Here is a 16,580-nt window from a genome sequence, read left to right as displayed (position 1 = left end):
TGTGGGATCCGAACCCTTGGCGGGAGCGCTGCCGCTCCTCCCAAGCGGCGCACTATAGCAGTGCACCACCGGGCCAGCCCAATGTTAAATGTATTTTTTTTTTTTTTTTTTTGGTGGCTGGCCTGCATGGGGATCCGAACCCGTGACCTTGGTGTTACAAGGCTGAACTCTAACCAACTGAGCTAACCGGCCAGCCCCTGTAGTATCTTTTTTATTGTTGTTTATTGTCATATCTCTGTTGTCTGTCATCCTACTAGAATGTAAGCTCCTGGAGACGGGGACTTTCTCCATCTTATTTGTAGCTCAATTCCTGGTGACTAGAACAGTGCATAGAATATGGCAGGCACATAATGCTTGCTGAATGAATGAACAAACCCAGATCACCTCACTCCTGGCCCAGAACTCTCCTCTGTACCTCTCTGCATCCCAGAGAAGCCAGAGGAGCGTGAGAGTCAAGGAGGGGTTGGCTCAGGCTGGAAGGATGCAGCCTTGCCCCCTTTACCAGAGACACACCAGCCACTCTGACCCAGGTCATCTGGGGTCTGGTGTGTGTCAGGGTGGGGCTCTCATGGACTCTGGCAGCATCCTGGGAGCATGAAGGGACCACCGGAGACAGAAACTGCCTCCCCTTCAGAGCCTTTCCCCAAAGCTGGCACCATCTCTACCCTTGGGCCCCCTGTCCTCTGACCATTCTTGGAGCTGTTGCTCAACATTTATGAAGTGTCACCTCTGGCAGAGTGACAGACTCAAAGGATTACTCAGAGCCCATGTATCGAGAGCAATGAGAGGCCCAAAGGGACTGCACCCAGGGAGAACTCCTTCAAGAGAGGAGAGCCCCAGGCACAGCCCTGAGTCAGGTTTTTTTCTCAGCTTTTATTGTGCAGGCAAGAAGGTTACAGAAGAAACACAGGTGGTCAATCAGTTATAGTGAAAACATAAACGAACTGGCTACATGACAATTTTCATTAAAGCAGGCCTAACTTAAAATAGTTCAAGCAATTTACCATCAAAAGGAGTCATAAAACTAAGCCATGTGACATACAAAAAGAAACAATGAGATAATCACCATAGCAGCACTTAGCTCCCTAAGAAACTTAAAGAAACAGCAGACGGTAAGATGTGGAACATCCCCCAACTACTAACTAGCAGAATAGCCTTGAAGATTTTAGCTCACATACGTTCCCATCATTCAGGTTTAGCTGCACCAAGGACAACTGCCCCCAGAGCAATCACTTCTGCTGTGCTTCAATTCTCTTATCTACATCAAAGGCTTTAGTCCTGTGATAGTTTTTTGGTTTTTCCCAATCTTAGCATTTTTTTTTTTTTTTTTTGTCTTTTGTCTTTTTCCATGTCCGGCAACGGATCGCAACCCTCAGTGTTGCCCCCGTACCGGACCGAGGACCGGCAACGGGATTGCAACCCTCGGCGGCTGGTCTGTATGTGGGATCCGAACCCTCGGCGGGAGCGCCGCTGCGCTTCCCAAGCAGTGCACTATCCAGTGCGCCACCGGGCCAGCCCCCCAATCTTAGCATTTTTATGTGTTTTCCTAAAGAGTTGGGCAATGACTTAAACTACAGGACTTTGGTCCTACTAAACTAAGGACTTTGGTCCTACTATGCTATAGGCTATGGCCCTGTGAAATACATGTGTTTTATTTCTATTCCTAAATGTCAATATCCTCCACAGTGGAGGACCTATTGTGTGCCAGGCTCAGGACTGGGCACCAGGGAGACAGAGATAAATGAAATGTTGTCTTCATTCCCAGAGAGCTTACAGCTTAGTCAGCAGGGAGGAAAGCAAATTACTCATTCATATATATTGTATAAGTATGGGGGAGTTTTAGATATTGATTTTTCTTGAAAAGAATCTTGTCTATTTTTAACCTATTAAAATGCAAATGAACATATAATACCTACAAAGCAGGAGGGCATCTTCATTTTTTTTTTTTTTCTAAAAAGATGACTGGTAAGGGGATCTTAACCCTTGACTTGGTGTTGTCAGCACCATGCTCTCCCAGGTGAGCTAACCAGCCATCCCTATATAGGGATCTGAACCCGTGGCCTTGGTGTTATCCGCACCACACTCTCCCAAGTGAGCCACCGGCTGGCCCGGAATCTTCCTTTTTTTTTTTCCTTTTTGTCTTTTTTCGTGACCGGTAACGGGATCGCAACCCTCGGTGTCACGCCGTACCACGCTCAACCAAAGAGCGGACTGGTCTCTATATGGGATCCGAACCCTCAGCGGGAGCACCGCCGCACTCCCAAGCACCGCACTCTACCGAGTGCGCCACCGGGCCGGCCCCGGAATCTTCCTTTTAATGTGTTTTATTTTGCCTTTGTTTTGTCTGTTAGTTGTGCCCATTTCATGGTACAAAAAATTAATAAAATTTTTAAAAGTAAAAACAATAATTTCTATTCACATTTACACCTCACTTTACGCTCTGCAAAATGTTTTCCCATCTGGTGCTACCACCCCCATTCTCACAGCAGCCCTGAGAGCGAGGCAGAGCCAGAATTATCATCTCTATTTTGTGCATGGGAAACTGGCACCCAGTTTTTTTTAAGTGGCTTTTCATAAAGGTCACAAGTTCGTTGGTGGAGGCACTGGTAAAGAAAGCCATGACTCCAGCTCTCTTTCTGTCTCCTGCCACTTTTCAGTTGCTACTTTTTTTTCTGTTCTGCCTCTTTCTCTCTCTTTCCTTTCCTTCTCTCTTTGCCTTGGTCTCTCTCAGGTTTTCTCTTTCTACTTCAACTTCTCTCTCCTTCCTGCTCCAACCCTCAGACTGGAACCAGCTTTGCAAGTTGTCCAACTTCTCCTCACTCCAGAAATCTGCCAACCCCACAGCCATAACCCCATGTCACCACAAGCTCAGCATCTTGCCTAGAGCAAGCCCTTTCCAGATGCCAGGGTGCAAGATTAACTCTGGCTCCTCCATCTGTTCCAGATAAGGTAAGAGTGGGGTTCTGCACTATCGACAGACTCCCATCCTTCCCCAGCCCAAGCCCCAGCTAGTTCTGGCCACAGCAGCCCAGGATCAGCATGGTCCACCTGTGGGTGGTCGCCTTGGCCTTGGCTGCCCTCCTCATTGAGTACAGGGGTGAGTGGGCAGAACCTGGGTTCTCTGTGGCTTGGTATTGGTGAGTGAGTTGGGGGTGGGCGCAGAGGCAGAGTCTGGAGCACGCTGTGAGGCCTTGGCTTTCTGCATAAGCCTTTATTCTGCATGCACACCCTCCATTGTGGCAGGGAAAGCCCTGAGCTTGGAGAAAAGAAAGTTGGGTTCAAATCCTGATTCTGGTCCAGAATTGCCAAAGTCCCCTGCTCTTGTGGGGCCTCAGTTTCTTCAGGTATAAAGTAGGACTGTTCAAAGCTGTACTGAGCAACTACTGGGCGGAGGTTGCGGAGGCAGAAGGGAGCAGGTGGGTCCAAGGTCTCAGGGGAGACAGTTTAGTATGCTGGCTGCAGGGTGGTGGATGCTAAGAAATACCAGGCCTGGTCCTCTGAGCTCCCATTCTGCTCTGACAGGCTGTGGTTTGAGACCGAAGGCAGCAATGTGAGCATGAGAGCCCTACCCCTGGGAGTCCTTGCCCAGGGCTGGACACAAACACCTAGGGCGGGGCCTCCGCAAGAACTGGGACACCTCTGCACTCTCACAGCTACTGTGTCAGGCACTGTTCTGAGCCCTTTAGACACATCAGTGACCAAAATAGAAAGAGCACCATCCTGATGGGAGTTTAAATCCAATAGGGTAGGGAAGGAGGGAAATAGACAATAAGCAAGATAGGTACAGTGTATATATCTTAAATGGTAAGTTAGAAAGTGATAAAGGCTAAGGAAAAAAGATTGAGCAGGGTGATGGGCATTGGGAGGGCACTGCAATTTTAAATTGCAGGGGAATCTGAGAGGCTGATTTGTGAGCAAAGCTTGAATGGGATGAGGGAGCCATGTGGATATATAGCAGAAAAGGGTTGCAGGCAGAGGGAATGGCCAGTGCAAAGGCCCTGAAGAAGGAGCATGCCTGAGTGAGGTACTGCAAGGAGGCCAGTGTGGCTGGAGGGGAGAAGGGGCATGGTGCAGAGTGATAGGAGAAGAGATGAGAGAGGCAACTGGAGACTACTGAGTAAGGTCTTGTTGGCCAATGTGAGCACTTGGCTCTTCCTGAGTGAAATGGGAGGAACTGAAGTGTTTGGAGCAGAGTTGTTTTTAAAGGATTGCCTTGGTTGGTATGCTGGGAATAAAGTGAACGGGGAAGCAGGAAGACCAGTTAGGACCCATCGGGACAAAAACCATAATCTTCTAAGGCAAGGCCCGGCAGGACCTCATGGCCAGTCTCACATCCATTTTCCCAGGTGGGGACATAGACCTGGACGCTGAGGCAATGGGAATGGGTCTGGGGGCTCTGGTAAGGCACAGCCTGCTTACTCCCAGCCTGGCACTCATTCTGAGCAGTTCTTCAGTTAGGAACACTAAGGAGCCTGCCCCAAAGAGGGTCCTTGTATACATTTCAGATTCCCACCTGGGCTGAATGAAGAGGGGGCACTATGGGTCAAGGTCCAAGGTCAAGGGCAGCCTGGGGGTGAATGCAACTTCTTCCCATATGCCCCTGGAAGAAACTCTGATATCACAGGGTTTTGAACTCCCTTTCCTCCCAATGCACTTTAGGGTCAATTCCTGAACATTCACTGTGTGGAGCACTGAGAGGGGTGCTGCATGGGGGCAGAGATAAAGTAATCCCGAGGAACTCAGGTCCACAGTGAGGCAGGGGTGACCTATGAGTAGGACAGCATACAGTGGCATGAAGAAAGCCTAATTCCAAATCTGCTCAGGAAACATCCCGTGGGGGACATCAAGGAAGTCTTCACTGGGAGGTAGCATCTGAGCCTTGGAAGGAGGGTAGGATTCAATAGGAGAATATGATAAGGACATTTCAGCCAGGGGGAACCGCATGAGCTAAAGCAGAGCCTGTTCCAGCAACAGTGAGCAGAAAGGAATAGCTGAGGCTTAGGGACATCAAGAGGTCTACTAAGCAGTGAGCCTGTTTTAATCCGTCTTGTGTTGCTATAACAGAATACCTGAGACTGGGTGATGTATAAAGAAAAACGAAATTTATTGCTTACAGTTTCTGAGGCTGGGAAGTCCAAGGTCTATCTGATGGTGGCAACAGTGACCCGGGGTCTCACACTGCAAGATGGTAGAAGCAGAGAGAGCAAGAGAGAGCAGACAGACTCCCCTCTTCTTTTAAAGCCCTCAGAACCCCCTCCCCCACCAATTTTAATCCATTCACTACTGCACAATCTTACAATCCAATCACTTCTTCAAAGCTCCACCTTTCAATTATCGTAATAGGATCTCCCACCCTCATAACAGTCACAGTGGGGGCTAAGTTTCTAATACATAAAACTTGGGGGACACAATTCAAGTTTCGGTGAGTTCTGGGGGGACATAATTCAATCCACTGCAGAGCCCAAGGAGCAAGTCTAGGGTCAGCTCACACTGTGATCTAAACATCTGAGGACCTGAAAGAAGACTAGAGAGGCTGCCCACAGAGAGCAAACAGGTGAGGGGCTCAAGACGAGATGGGAGAAAGTGTAGGGTAATTTTGGCCTTTATCCTAAGAGACATGGAGAGCCGCTGGAGGTTTCTAAGCAGGGGACTGACATGAGATTTGCACTTTATGATCACTCAGGCTGCTCTGTGAAGAATGAACTGGAGAGAGCCAGAGAGGAAGTGGAAAGACCAACATGGGAGATCAAGAGAGGAAAGAGCTTGGAGAGAGGAGAGAGAGAGAGAATAAGAGAACGAGCATGTGCAACCCTGTTCAGTTTGGAGGCGGTACAGCAGAGACTAAAAGCACAGGCTCTGAGATCAAAATGCCCAGCTTTGTGTACTGGCTCTGCCATTTACTTTACGACCTTGAGCAAATCACCTAAGTTCTCTCAGTGTCTTCATCTCTAAAATGGGGATAATACCTGCCTACCTCTTAGATTATGTGAAGATTAAATGACTAATATAAATGAAAAACTTAGTGTCTGGCACACAGTAACTTCTCATGAAAGGTTGTGGCCCAAGACCACACAACTATGATATAAAAACAGATAAATAGCAAACTACGCTGATTAAAGTTGGGGGTGAGGTGGGCTAGGCTGGGCCCTGAGCACTGTCTGCTCATCCACCTCTACCACCATTTTGAGGCCTTATCAACCCAGTCCTTAATTCCTGGGACTTCAGTGTATCCCTCTCTGCCAAATGAGGTGGGCCTCTGAGTAGACTGTTGGCAGCCTGTCTCCTGGGCACGTTGCTGAAGAATGAGGTGGCAGTAGCTGACCAGTTTAAAAAGAGTTCTGGCACACAAGACCATTACAAACTTTATTAAACATAAATTATGAATAGGGCCACAGAAGTCTTTCCTTTTCATAACTTAACAATCAATAATACGAAAACAAAACACTCCTCTGCTTGATGATGGGCATACAAACTGTTTTTTAGTAACAATGGGGGGCCGTCCACAAAACCAACAGGAACAGTCTTGAAGAAAACATAGATCTCGTAAGGGTATAGTAAACAGAAATGCCTTTAAAGGAAGCACATGTCACTTCTGAGAAGTTTCTGGCTGACTTTACCACCTGCCTGCTTTAGTCATTCTGGTTACCCCTTTTTGCCCTTCCTAAGCTAAACCATGGTTCTGGCCTGGCTTTAGGCAGAGAAAGTGTCAACACTAGGTTCTAACCTTCTGAAGATCTGATTGGGGACAAGGAAGTCCATTCATCAACCATAGACCCCACACCAGGAAAGGCCCCCTTATATCTCATGGCCTGTGACTGCACAGGGAGGTGAGGAAAGGGTCTATAAACCAACAACCAGCCAGATGTTCTGGAATTAGGTCAAAATGAGGGATACTTGGACTGCCTGTATGCCAGTCGTTCCCAAGATTCATGAGTAGATGTAGCCTCCTGGTGATTCTGATTTTACATCTATGGAACTATGAGATCACAAGGGCAAAAAAGCTCTGATGTATTTGAAAACCAGGTGGCCTGTAAATACCCAGAACTAGCCTAGGACAAATAAGAGCTCACACCAGTCCAAAGAAAGCACCCAAAGGTCAAAACAGCTGAGAAACCTTGGGCAGGGGAGGCCCTCTCTAGAAAAGGTGGGCTGTTGGATAGCACAGTCACACAGAGACAGAATGAGAAAACAGACAGGAGCTCTACTTAAGATTGCAAAGACAATACTTTTTCATTGAGAACCAGCATAGGAGTAGGAAAATTGGCAATCAGCCAGTTGCCCCTGGCAATTCTGGAGAAATCAGGTAACTTCTGTTCCAGAGAGGGCAGAGCTGGTGGTGCTGTTCTTCCAGGCAGCACAGCCTCTCTCTACTGCACCTCACTCGGCCAGTGCCAAGTTTGTAGACTGCAGCCGCTCGGTCTCCTGGCAGATGTTCTGCTCCACTGTATCACACTCAGCAAGGAATGCCTGAAAGATAAATATGGGGCAGGAGGGCCCATCAGGTCTAGCCAACCAATGCCCTCCCAAGGTTCTTTGCTCAGCCATTCTTTTTTTTTTTTTTTTTAAAAGATGACCGGTAAGGGGATCTTAACCCTTGATTTGGTGTTGTCAGCACCACGCTCAGCCAGCGAGCGAACCGGCCATCCCTACATGGGATCCGAACCCGGGGCCTTGGTGTTATCAGCACCGCACTCTCCCGAGTGAGCCACTGGGCCGGCCCTGCTCAGCCATTCTGAGGAACCCCTGGGTAAGACTCAAAACTGATTGTGCATGGATGGAGATGGGCACCTGGCCTGGACTCCGAGGTAAGGGGAGGGAAGGAGAGGGAAACAAAGGACCAGGGTTTCTGACCACGCTCTAGGCCAACAACCCCCAAAAGGTAGTGAAGACAGGAAGCCTTGCCTCAGAGCCACTGCACTGCAACTGCACAACTACATGGGTCACTGAACACAGGAATGGTACCTCCTGGAACTGTGTAATGTGTCAGCCCTATGTGTCTCCAGTAAGCTTCCTCCCTTCTAGTAGTTTAAATAGTTTAAATTCAAATATAACTACAGGGGGGCCGGCCCAGTGGCGCACTGCTACAGTGCACCGCTTGGGAAGTGCGGCAGCGCTCCCGCCGAGGGTTCGGATCCCACATACGGACCGGTTCCCACTCAAACTGGCTGAGCGAGGCGCGGGAGCAACACCGAGGGCTGTGATCCCGTTGCCGGTCCCGGTCCGGTGCGGGGGCGAGACTGAGGGTTGCGATCCGTTGCCGGACACGGAAAAAGACAAAAAAAAAAAAAAAAAAAACAAATATAACTACAGGGACATGAAGGCGGCTCTTCTCTGATGTTCTGGGTTCATACTGATAAATAAACAATAACCAAAAAAAGCCCATGCCACACACCACACTTCTATATGACCCACTTTGAATATACAAACACACACACCAACACATTAACATATTACACTTTGTCACACTCTACCACACAACTCACCTGAACCTTTTTCACCAAACCTTTTCTTTTCAGTCTACTGTCTTTGAAATTTTCTGGTAGGACCTATGGAAGAATAAGTTGACACATAAACAATCCTCAGTGAAAATGAGAACATGTCAGACACACCCGCAGCACACCAAACATGTCACAGGTCACAGATGTGAATGAGATGTGCACTTTCAGGAATCATTTCCCTGGGTCTGGATCCTACATGACCCTTGTCCCTATGAATGCTCCCTTTGTTCTCAATGTCTGGGCCATAGCAACTGATCTGTAGCACAGACTTTGTTCTTCCGTTGTTTGTTATGTATGGATACTATGCTCTGGCCAGACCATGAGCTCACTGTGCCAGGAAATACCTTCTGCCTTTTTTACAGCCCCCTGCCCCCACTTCATAGAATTCCAAGCACAGATCAGTTCATCCTCAAGAATAAAGCATCAGGCTAGAGATATCATTATTGTCATCTGTAAAAGAGAACATGGGGTCAACGATTCTCAACAGCCACACGAGATCTGGGTCTGGTTGAATTCTGTATAGGTAGTGAGCTCAGTAGGATTATCAGTCACATGAGTATCAGGGAAAGTGAAGCCCTTTGTTTCTCTGACCAGGAGATCATGGGCCATTTGGGTCCCAGCTTCATGATTACAGATACTATTTTTTTTTTTTTAAAGATGACCGGTAAGGGGATCTTAACCCTTGACTTGGTGTTGTCAGCACCACGCTCTCCCAAGTGAGCGAACCGGCCATCCCTATATGGGATCCGAACCCGGGGCCTTGGTGTTATCAGCGCCGCACTCTCCCGAGTGAGCCACAGGCCGGCCCTACTATTAGCATACATAAATATATATGGCAAAAGCTCTCTACTGGTAAGCTAGTAGAGAGTGAGTGCCTAGAAATCAGAAACTGTTTTATTGTTCTGTGTATTCACCTAGCATGGTGTCTGGCACACAGGAGCAGATGCTCAATATCCTCAGGTGATGTAGATCAGGCAGTAGGAATGCATTACTGAGAGAGTGAAATTGACTGAAATATGAATACAGTCAACAAAGACCAGTTCTTTTCAGCTGAATATTTACTTACCAGTGTGTCAATCTCCTCCAAGATCTTCATAAACTGCTCAATTGTGGCTTTTACTCTCCTATCGAGTTTGCAGAGAGCTTCAGCTTGCAAATCCTTGGCCAGAAAACCCTGTAGAGGAATGACACATTATTGCAAGGGTTCCTAGAGGCTGACGGAAAACCCCATGATGAAGCAAATACATCCTGAGTCCACCACTGCCTTGACTGGGCAGGCCAGATCTCAGACCCACAACTTCCTCTCTTGGAAAAAATAGAAAGGCTGTCCCCGGGCCAATCCAAGAATTCCACCAGGCTGCAGGCTGTTCTGTCTTACATGGCCCACTGGGGCTGCAAATGCTTCCCAAGGCCTGGCTCTGGTGAAGTCCCCAGTCACAAGTGTGTACCTGCACACAAGAGGCAGACATTAAAGAGCACAGGTTTTAGAGTCTGACAGGCCTGGACTTAAATCCTGACTGCCATTTACTTGCTTGTGATCTGAAGCAAGTTACTTAACCTACGCATGCCTCAGTGTCCTCATTTATAAAATGGAGATTATGATACCCACACCCCAGAGGGTTGCTGCAAGGATAAAGGGGAATATATATAGATGTTTAACATAACTCATGCAAACTAATGGCAGCAGCACTTATGAGTTAAGACAGCAGGGATATGTGAGGATGTTTATCAGAGACAAAAGCTATAGATGCAGATTTGACAACATGTAGCAAGAGCTTCAAATATTACCCAACAGTTCCAACTCAAAAAATTTATTCTACCAGGAAAATCAGAAATGGTCAAAAAAGATTTATGTCCAAGGACGGTCAAAGAAGCATTACACACAGTGGTGAAAATAACGTTAGGTGATAAATAATAGAGAATTGGTTAGGTAAACCATGATATATTCATGTATGATGAAATATGCAAGCTTTGAAAAATATGATTATTTTTAGTGACATAGAAAAATGTTCATTTTTTTAATCCAATAAAAGAACAATTTACAAAGTGTACATAACATTATATTAAAAACATTTTTAAGATGAAAAATATATTTCAGGTGTTAGTAATATTTATCTCTGAATCAGAGCCTTATAGGTAATTTTTATTTTCCATATTAGTGCATATACATGCATTTAAAACTTTTGTACAATCAGCATGCATTATTTCTATAACTAAAACATAAACACACACCCATTGATGTTATAAAATGGAGGTGGGGAGAAATAGATGGTCTTGGGCTATTCCTAATCCTTACTGGGTTTTCAGTACCCCACCTGTAATATAAAGAATTGAAAAGGATGACACCCCCACCCAAACTCCACTAAGATCATTCTCATTTGGCTTGCTAAATGCATTATAATAGCCTGAACTTCAAGAAGCTACCTATTCTATTTAAAACAATACATGACTAGCATGGCTGGTGCTCTCTTATAAGCACAAATGGATGCTGGCTGGGGTTGACAATAGCAATGACAATAACACTTATAAAGCATTTAGTATGTATCAGGCTCAACCTACATTATTTAATCCTCATAACAACCCTAAGAGAGAAATACCACCAGATGAAGAACTTGAGACAAAGACAAACTTGCCCACAGTAAGAAAGGGCAGAGCCAGGATCTGAAAATAAGGAGTCTGACTGCAGAGCTTGCCTTCATCACTGCACATTATGTCCATAAAATTCTTACAGAATGTAAAAAGTCAAAGTCCGTGAAGAAAGCTACCTGCTGGATTCCAGTAAGATCTTTAGTCAATTCTTCCATTTGATCAGCTATCTTCTCCACAGACTTCTCTAAATCTTTCAACTTCTTTAGTTCAACCTCTTCTTCTGGACTGTTCTAAAATATTTAAGAGTGAAATGAAGTCAGTAATCACCAAGAACAGTAGCCTCTGTAAGGGAAAAAATGTGACTACAATTGGGCTAAACCACTCACCTAGAAAGAATGGTCTTAACTCTGCTGCTTGTTGGAAAGCAAGTCAAAGGTTATCCATTAAGGTCTATACAAAGACTCCAGACTAGACAAAAGGTGTTAGGTAAATATTCTGGTAAGGGTCTTGAAAGCTTGGGTTCAGAGAATGAAGCCAATCCAAGTGCCAGATTCAGGCTCAGCCCTGGGCTGATCAACAGCCAGACTGATGCCTGGAGGGTAAACAAACTTCAGTGAACATCCTGTGAAGAGTCCAGAATGGCAAGACAGGCGGAATTCTACTGTTTCTTTAAATGGAATTCCTAAATGTTGCCCTCCAACTGAACTCTCTCATTTAATATAATGACAAGGATGAATACTTTCATCGTAATTTCACTTCTAGATATTTATCCTAAACAAATAACTGGACAGGTGCTTGCACAATAACTATTGTGTAATAATATTCACTGCAACCTTATTCATAATAGGGAGAAAGTGAAAAGAGTCAAATATTCAGGAATAGGGGACTGATTAACTATACGTCTGTACAATAGAAGATTCTGCATCGGTCACAATGCAGGGCTGGCCACAGCCCTCTCTTATCACTTCAGGGGCTACTGCTCTCCCATGTTATCAACTGCCTCCTGCCCTCCCCCCACCAGTTCTTTAGTTTGAACCTTTCTTTCCAGTCAAAGAGGATTTTTTTCCCCTTGTGGGAAATTTCAGTAAAAAAAGTGGTTAAGGGGCCAGCCCATGCCTCACTTGGGAGAGCGTGGTGCTGATAACACCAAGTCAAGGGTTAAGTCCCCTTGTGGGAAATTTCAGTAAAAAAAGTGGTTAAGGGGCCAGCCCATGCCTCACTTGGGAGAGAGTGGTGCTGATAACACCAAGTCAAGGGTTAAGATCCCCTTACCGGTCATCTTTAAAAAAAAAAAAAAAGGTGGTTAAAGGGAGAGAGGTTTCTGAAACTGACAGAGCAGAGTACTTAATTTTAATATCTACTGGTTTATTTTAACAAAAAGCTCTCTTGCAAATTCCACTCCAAATGAGTAAGGTCTGTCCCAGGCACCATTTTATCCAGATTGAGATTCCACCTCCAAGACAAAACCCATGTTACTGGGGTGGCACAACCATTCCTAATTCCTAGAGCAAAAGCCCTAACCAACAGAAGCAGGAGGGTATAAGAACAAAACTGGTAATCTCATCAAAGAAATAGAGTTTGCATTTGTTTAGAGAGGCATTTCACCAGTGCAGAATCCAGTTCCACAATTTGGTCTTCTACACAGAAGCATGTGTAAAAGACTTTAGTCCTTTGATTCTGAGGAATTCTGTTACAAAAAAAGCAACTTACCTTTTCCCCAATTAACATGACCCGGCAACCATTTTGTATTCCAAGTGCTGACAATGGTGTCTCCATTTCCTTCAGAGATTTTCCTGAAAAGAGGAGAAAGGTATGCCACGTGGTAACAATTGTACAACACTGATAATAGATTTCAGCAAGGGAACAAGAAATACACAAGTGTGTTCACTAATGAGAAGAGGATAAATTGGTATAACTTTTTTATTGGGTGCCTTGAGCCAGTAATTTCACTTCTAGATATTTATCCTAAACAAATAACTGGACATGTGCTTGCACAATAACTACTGTATAATAATATTCAGTGCAATCTTATTCATAATAGTGAGAAAGTGAAAAGAGTCAAATATTCAGGAATAGGGGACTGATTAACTACATGTCTGTACAAAAAAAGATTTTGCACACATTAAAGCTCATTTTGTCAGGAAACTTCAATGCCATAATGAATGCTGATGACCCAGTGTTACAAGAAAAAATGTCATAAAATGTTATGAGGCATTTTATCTAGGGGAACATTTTCTTCTTTGTGCTTTCCTCTACTATGAAACATGAATTTCTATTGTCTTTGTAATTCAGAAATAAAATGTTTTAAAAAAAGACAAGGGTTGCACGACGAAATATAAATAAAAATGCTTACTATTACTAAATTCTTTATAATGACTGATACCTAAAGGGATAAATGTGCCCCCATAAGATATCAGAATAATGGGTTCCCATTAGAAAGATTGAGCACAGGGGTGAGGAGGGGGTGGATCCTGGCAGACATCAGCATCATCCAATGTGCCTGCCACATCCAGGCCCCTGGTAAGTTTGTTTAAAACCTTTTCTCAGTGGGCACAATGCCAAGCACTGGAAATATAGCAGTATCTCTATCCTCATGGAGTTTATTATCCTAACAGAGAAATCAGATATTAAGCAGCTAAGAAAACAATTATTTAACAGTAATTTCAATACAAGTTATACAGAAGTGATAGGGGCTGCCATGTGAACATATTTGGGGGAGAGATCTCACCTAGCCAGAGAAGACTGCCCATAGGCTTTATCAAAAATGGTGAGATTTCTGGGCTAGCCCATGGCTCACTTGGGAGAGTGTGGTGCTGATAACACCAAGGCCAAGGGTTAAGATCCCCTTACTGGTTGTCTTTTTTTTTTTTTTTTTTCTTTAAATATGACCGGTAAGGGGATCTTAACCCTTGGCTTGGTGTTGTCAGCACCATGCTCAGCCAGTGAGCGAACCGGCCATCCTTATATGGGATCCGAACCCGGGGCCTTGGTGTTATCAGCACCGCACTCTCCTGAGTGAGCCACGGGCCGGCCCCGGTTGTCTTTTAAAAAAAAAAAAAAAGACAACCAGTAAGGGGATCTTAACCCTTGGCTTGGTGTTGTCAGCACCATGCTCAGCCAGTGAGCGAACCGGCCATCCTTATATGGGATCCGAACCCGGGGCCTTGGTGTTATCAGCACCGCACTCTCCTGAGTGAGCCACGGGCCGGCCCCGGTTGTCTTTTAAAAAAAAAAAAAAAAGGTGAAATTTCTGCCCTCATCATGTGACTTCAAATCTGATACCTGTCCAGATGTTTGAAAGTATCCATTATACAGAAGGTCCTCAATAAATATTTGTTAAAGGAATGAATGAATAAACAAATGATAAAAATAGTCCCAGTTTGAAAACTGAAAGAGTTACCATTAGGTAAAATTAAGCAATCTGTCCTTTAGCTCTAAGGGTTCAAAAATGGCAGAGAAATGCCTACCCTTAAATATGAGTTTCTGAAAAGGCAGTGGAACTCCTGTGGCTTCTTCAACAACCTGGGCCAGGTCTTGGACAATTGGTTCGCTGCTGCCCTGCTGCGGGGTAACATGAAGGTCATGCTTCTCATTGCCTGGGGAGAAAGAAAAGTGTATGATGAAGATATCTCTTTCACATAAACCAAGATAGTCTGACATTTTATTACATTATTTACCCAGACTTCAAGGCCAGCTCATATACCACCTACTCCAAAAAGCCTGCCCCCATCTGCCCAGCTTTCCTCTGACAACCTGGTGAAGGATTTTTGTTTCCTCTTTTATAATAACTAACAATATTAATGATATCAGCTAACATTTTAAGCACTTATGCATAAGGGGCTGTACTAAACTCATTCATACATTATCTTATCTAATCCTCACAATCTCATGAAATAGGTACTATCTATTATTTCCTATTTCACAGATAAACAAACTATGAGTTCAGTCCAGTAAAGACCTGCCTATGAAGATCCAACTGTCAGAGTCTGAACTTGACCTCAGAACTAACTGATTTGAAAGTCCATGCTTTTCATCACAAGGCATCTGCCTTCTGTGGCCTGACTGCCCTGTACCCTGTATTGTACCAGTCTTATCTCTCTTGCTGTAATGGATAAGGGACTGTTTTTTTCCAAGTTTCTCCCTCTGGGCACACCTGGGTACACCTATAGGTGGTGCTCAGTAAATAGACAAATGAGTGAATACTGTAAAACAGCAGAGAACGTCTTTTTGAAGCAGAGGTGCCAATTCTTTTCCAGGTATGTGGAGGTAGCCTGTGTCAAAGCCCCTTGAGATCAGCAGAGGCAGGGGTTACCAATTCTACTTCACAGCTTCACAAAGAAACCAGATGCCTAGAAAGGCGACATCCATCCCAAGGTCGCTCAAAACTGCAGGATCTAGAATCACTGTCTCCAGATTCGCAGGCCCTCCGGTCTCCCCAAGGAAACCTCACGCACTCCGCTCTCTCGTGTACTTTGTTTAGTTCTGTGTCAACTCCAAAAGCAGGCAAACCCGAAGGGTGCCCAGAGTGTAATGCCTGGACCCACGGCCCACTCAAACTGCGGATCAAAAAATTATGAACACCCCGTCAACCACGACGTTCAGACTCATCACACACGTAGGTGTCCAGATACACTGCAGTCGTATACAAAATGGCCAAATACAAGCTTGACACGAAGACACCCCCCCACCCCCAGTAACTGCGCTGGCACACAAACACACACAAACAGCCCACGACGTGAAGCACAGACACGCTGGATCAAACAAATGGCCACAGACAAAATACACCGGCCACATGGAAAGGTGTGCTGACACGCCCCGGACAAAAGCCAGCACCACGGACACACCCAAGAGCCCATACTTTCGGACGCGAAGACAAACACAAAGACACACGCTTCCGGAGGACACGTGGACAAACCCACAAACGCCGCCGGACTTTCGGAACCCGGCACGGAGCCCACCCGGGCGCCCGGCTCTCACTGTGGGTGACGGTCACGCTGAGCCCGGCTGCCGCCATTTCCCCGCTCCAGGTCCCCTCCTCGCTCCGGGTCCCCTCCTCGCTCCGGGTCTCCTCCTCGCTCCGGGTCCCCTCCTCGCTCCGGGTCCCCTCCTCGCTCCGAGTCTCCTCCTCGTTTCGTGTCTCCTCGTTTCGTGTCTCCTCCTCGCTCAGGCTCCCCTCCGCGTTCCGGGTCACCTCCTCGCTCCGGATCCCCTGCTCGCTCCGGGCCACCTCTTCGCTCCGGATCCCCTGCTCGCTCCGGGCCACCTCCTCGCTCCGGATCCCCTGCTCGCTCCGGGCCACCTTCCCGCTCCAGGCCACCTCTTCGCTCCGGGTCGAGCGGGGCCGCACTTTCTTCTTCACCTTCGGCTTGCGAGCGCCGGCGGCGGCGCCCCTGGTGGGTCGGTCATGCCCGCTGGCTGCGCTCCGGACAGACGGATGCTGAGAGGGAGGCGGGCCGCGCACGGCCGGGGGCTCCGACTGGCGCGGCTCCCGGC

At 46.3% G+C, this 16,580-nt stretch overlaps 1 protein-coding gene across 1 annotated transcript in view; it reads right to left on the bottom strand.

Moving 5' to 3' along the window:
• Positions 1-6,344: 6,344 nt before the first annotated feature.
• The window catches only part of BAG1 (BCL2-associated athanogene), an 11,605-nt gene continuing 1,369 nt past the window's right edge, over positions 6,345-16,580 (bottom strand). Inside the window, exons 2-8 of the mRNA XM_008591102.1 lie at positions 16,065-16,572; positions 14,555-14,683; positions 12,798-12,880; positions 11,264-11,377; positions 9,565-9,672; positions 8,484-8,546; positions 6,345-7,467 (exon numbers count right to left, since the gene is read on the bottom strand). Of these exons, the coding sequence (XP_008589324.1) occupies positions 7,378-7,467; positions 8,484-8,546; positions 9,565-9,672; positions 11,264-11,377; positions 12,798-12,880; positions 14,555-14,683; positions 16,065-16,572 (1,095 nt within the window). The 3' untranslated portion in view covers positions 6,345-7,377. The remainder of the gene's footprint in view (positions 7,468-8,483; positions 8,547-9,564; positions 9,673-11,263; positions 11,378-12,797; positions 12,881-14,554; positions 14,684-16,064; positions 16,573-16,580) is intronic.

Source organism: Galeopterus variegatus, unplaced genomic scaffold (assembly GCF_000696425.1).
Source record: "Galeopterus variegatus unplaced genomic scaffold, G_variegatus-3.0.2 Scaffold143, whole genome shotgun sequence".
Lineage (NCBI taxonomy): Eukaryota > Metazoa > Chordata > Mammalia > Dermoptera > Cynocephalidae > Galeopterus > Galeopterus variegatus.
This window is presented reverse-complemented; position numbering and strand designations above follow the sequence as displayed.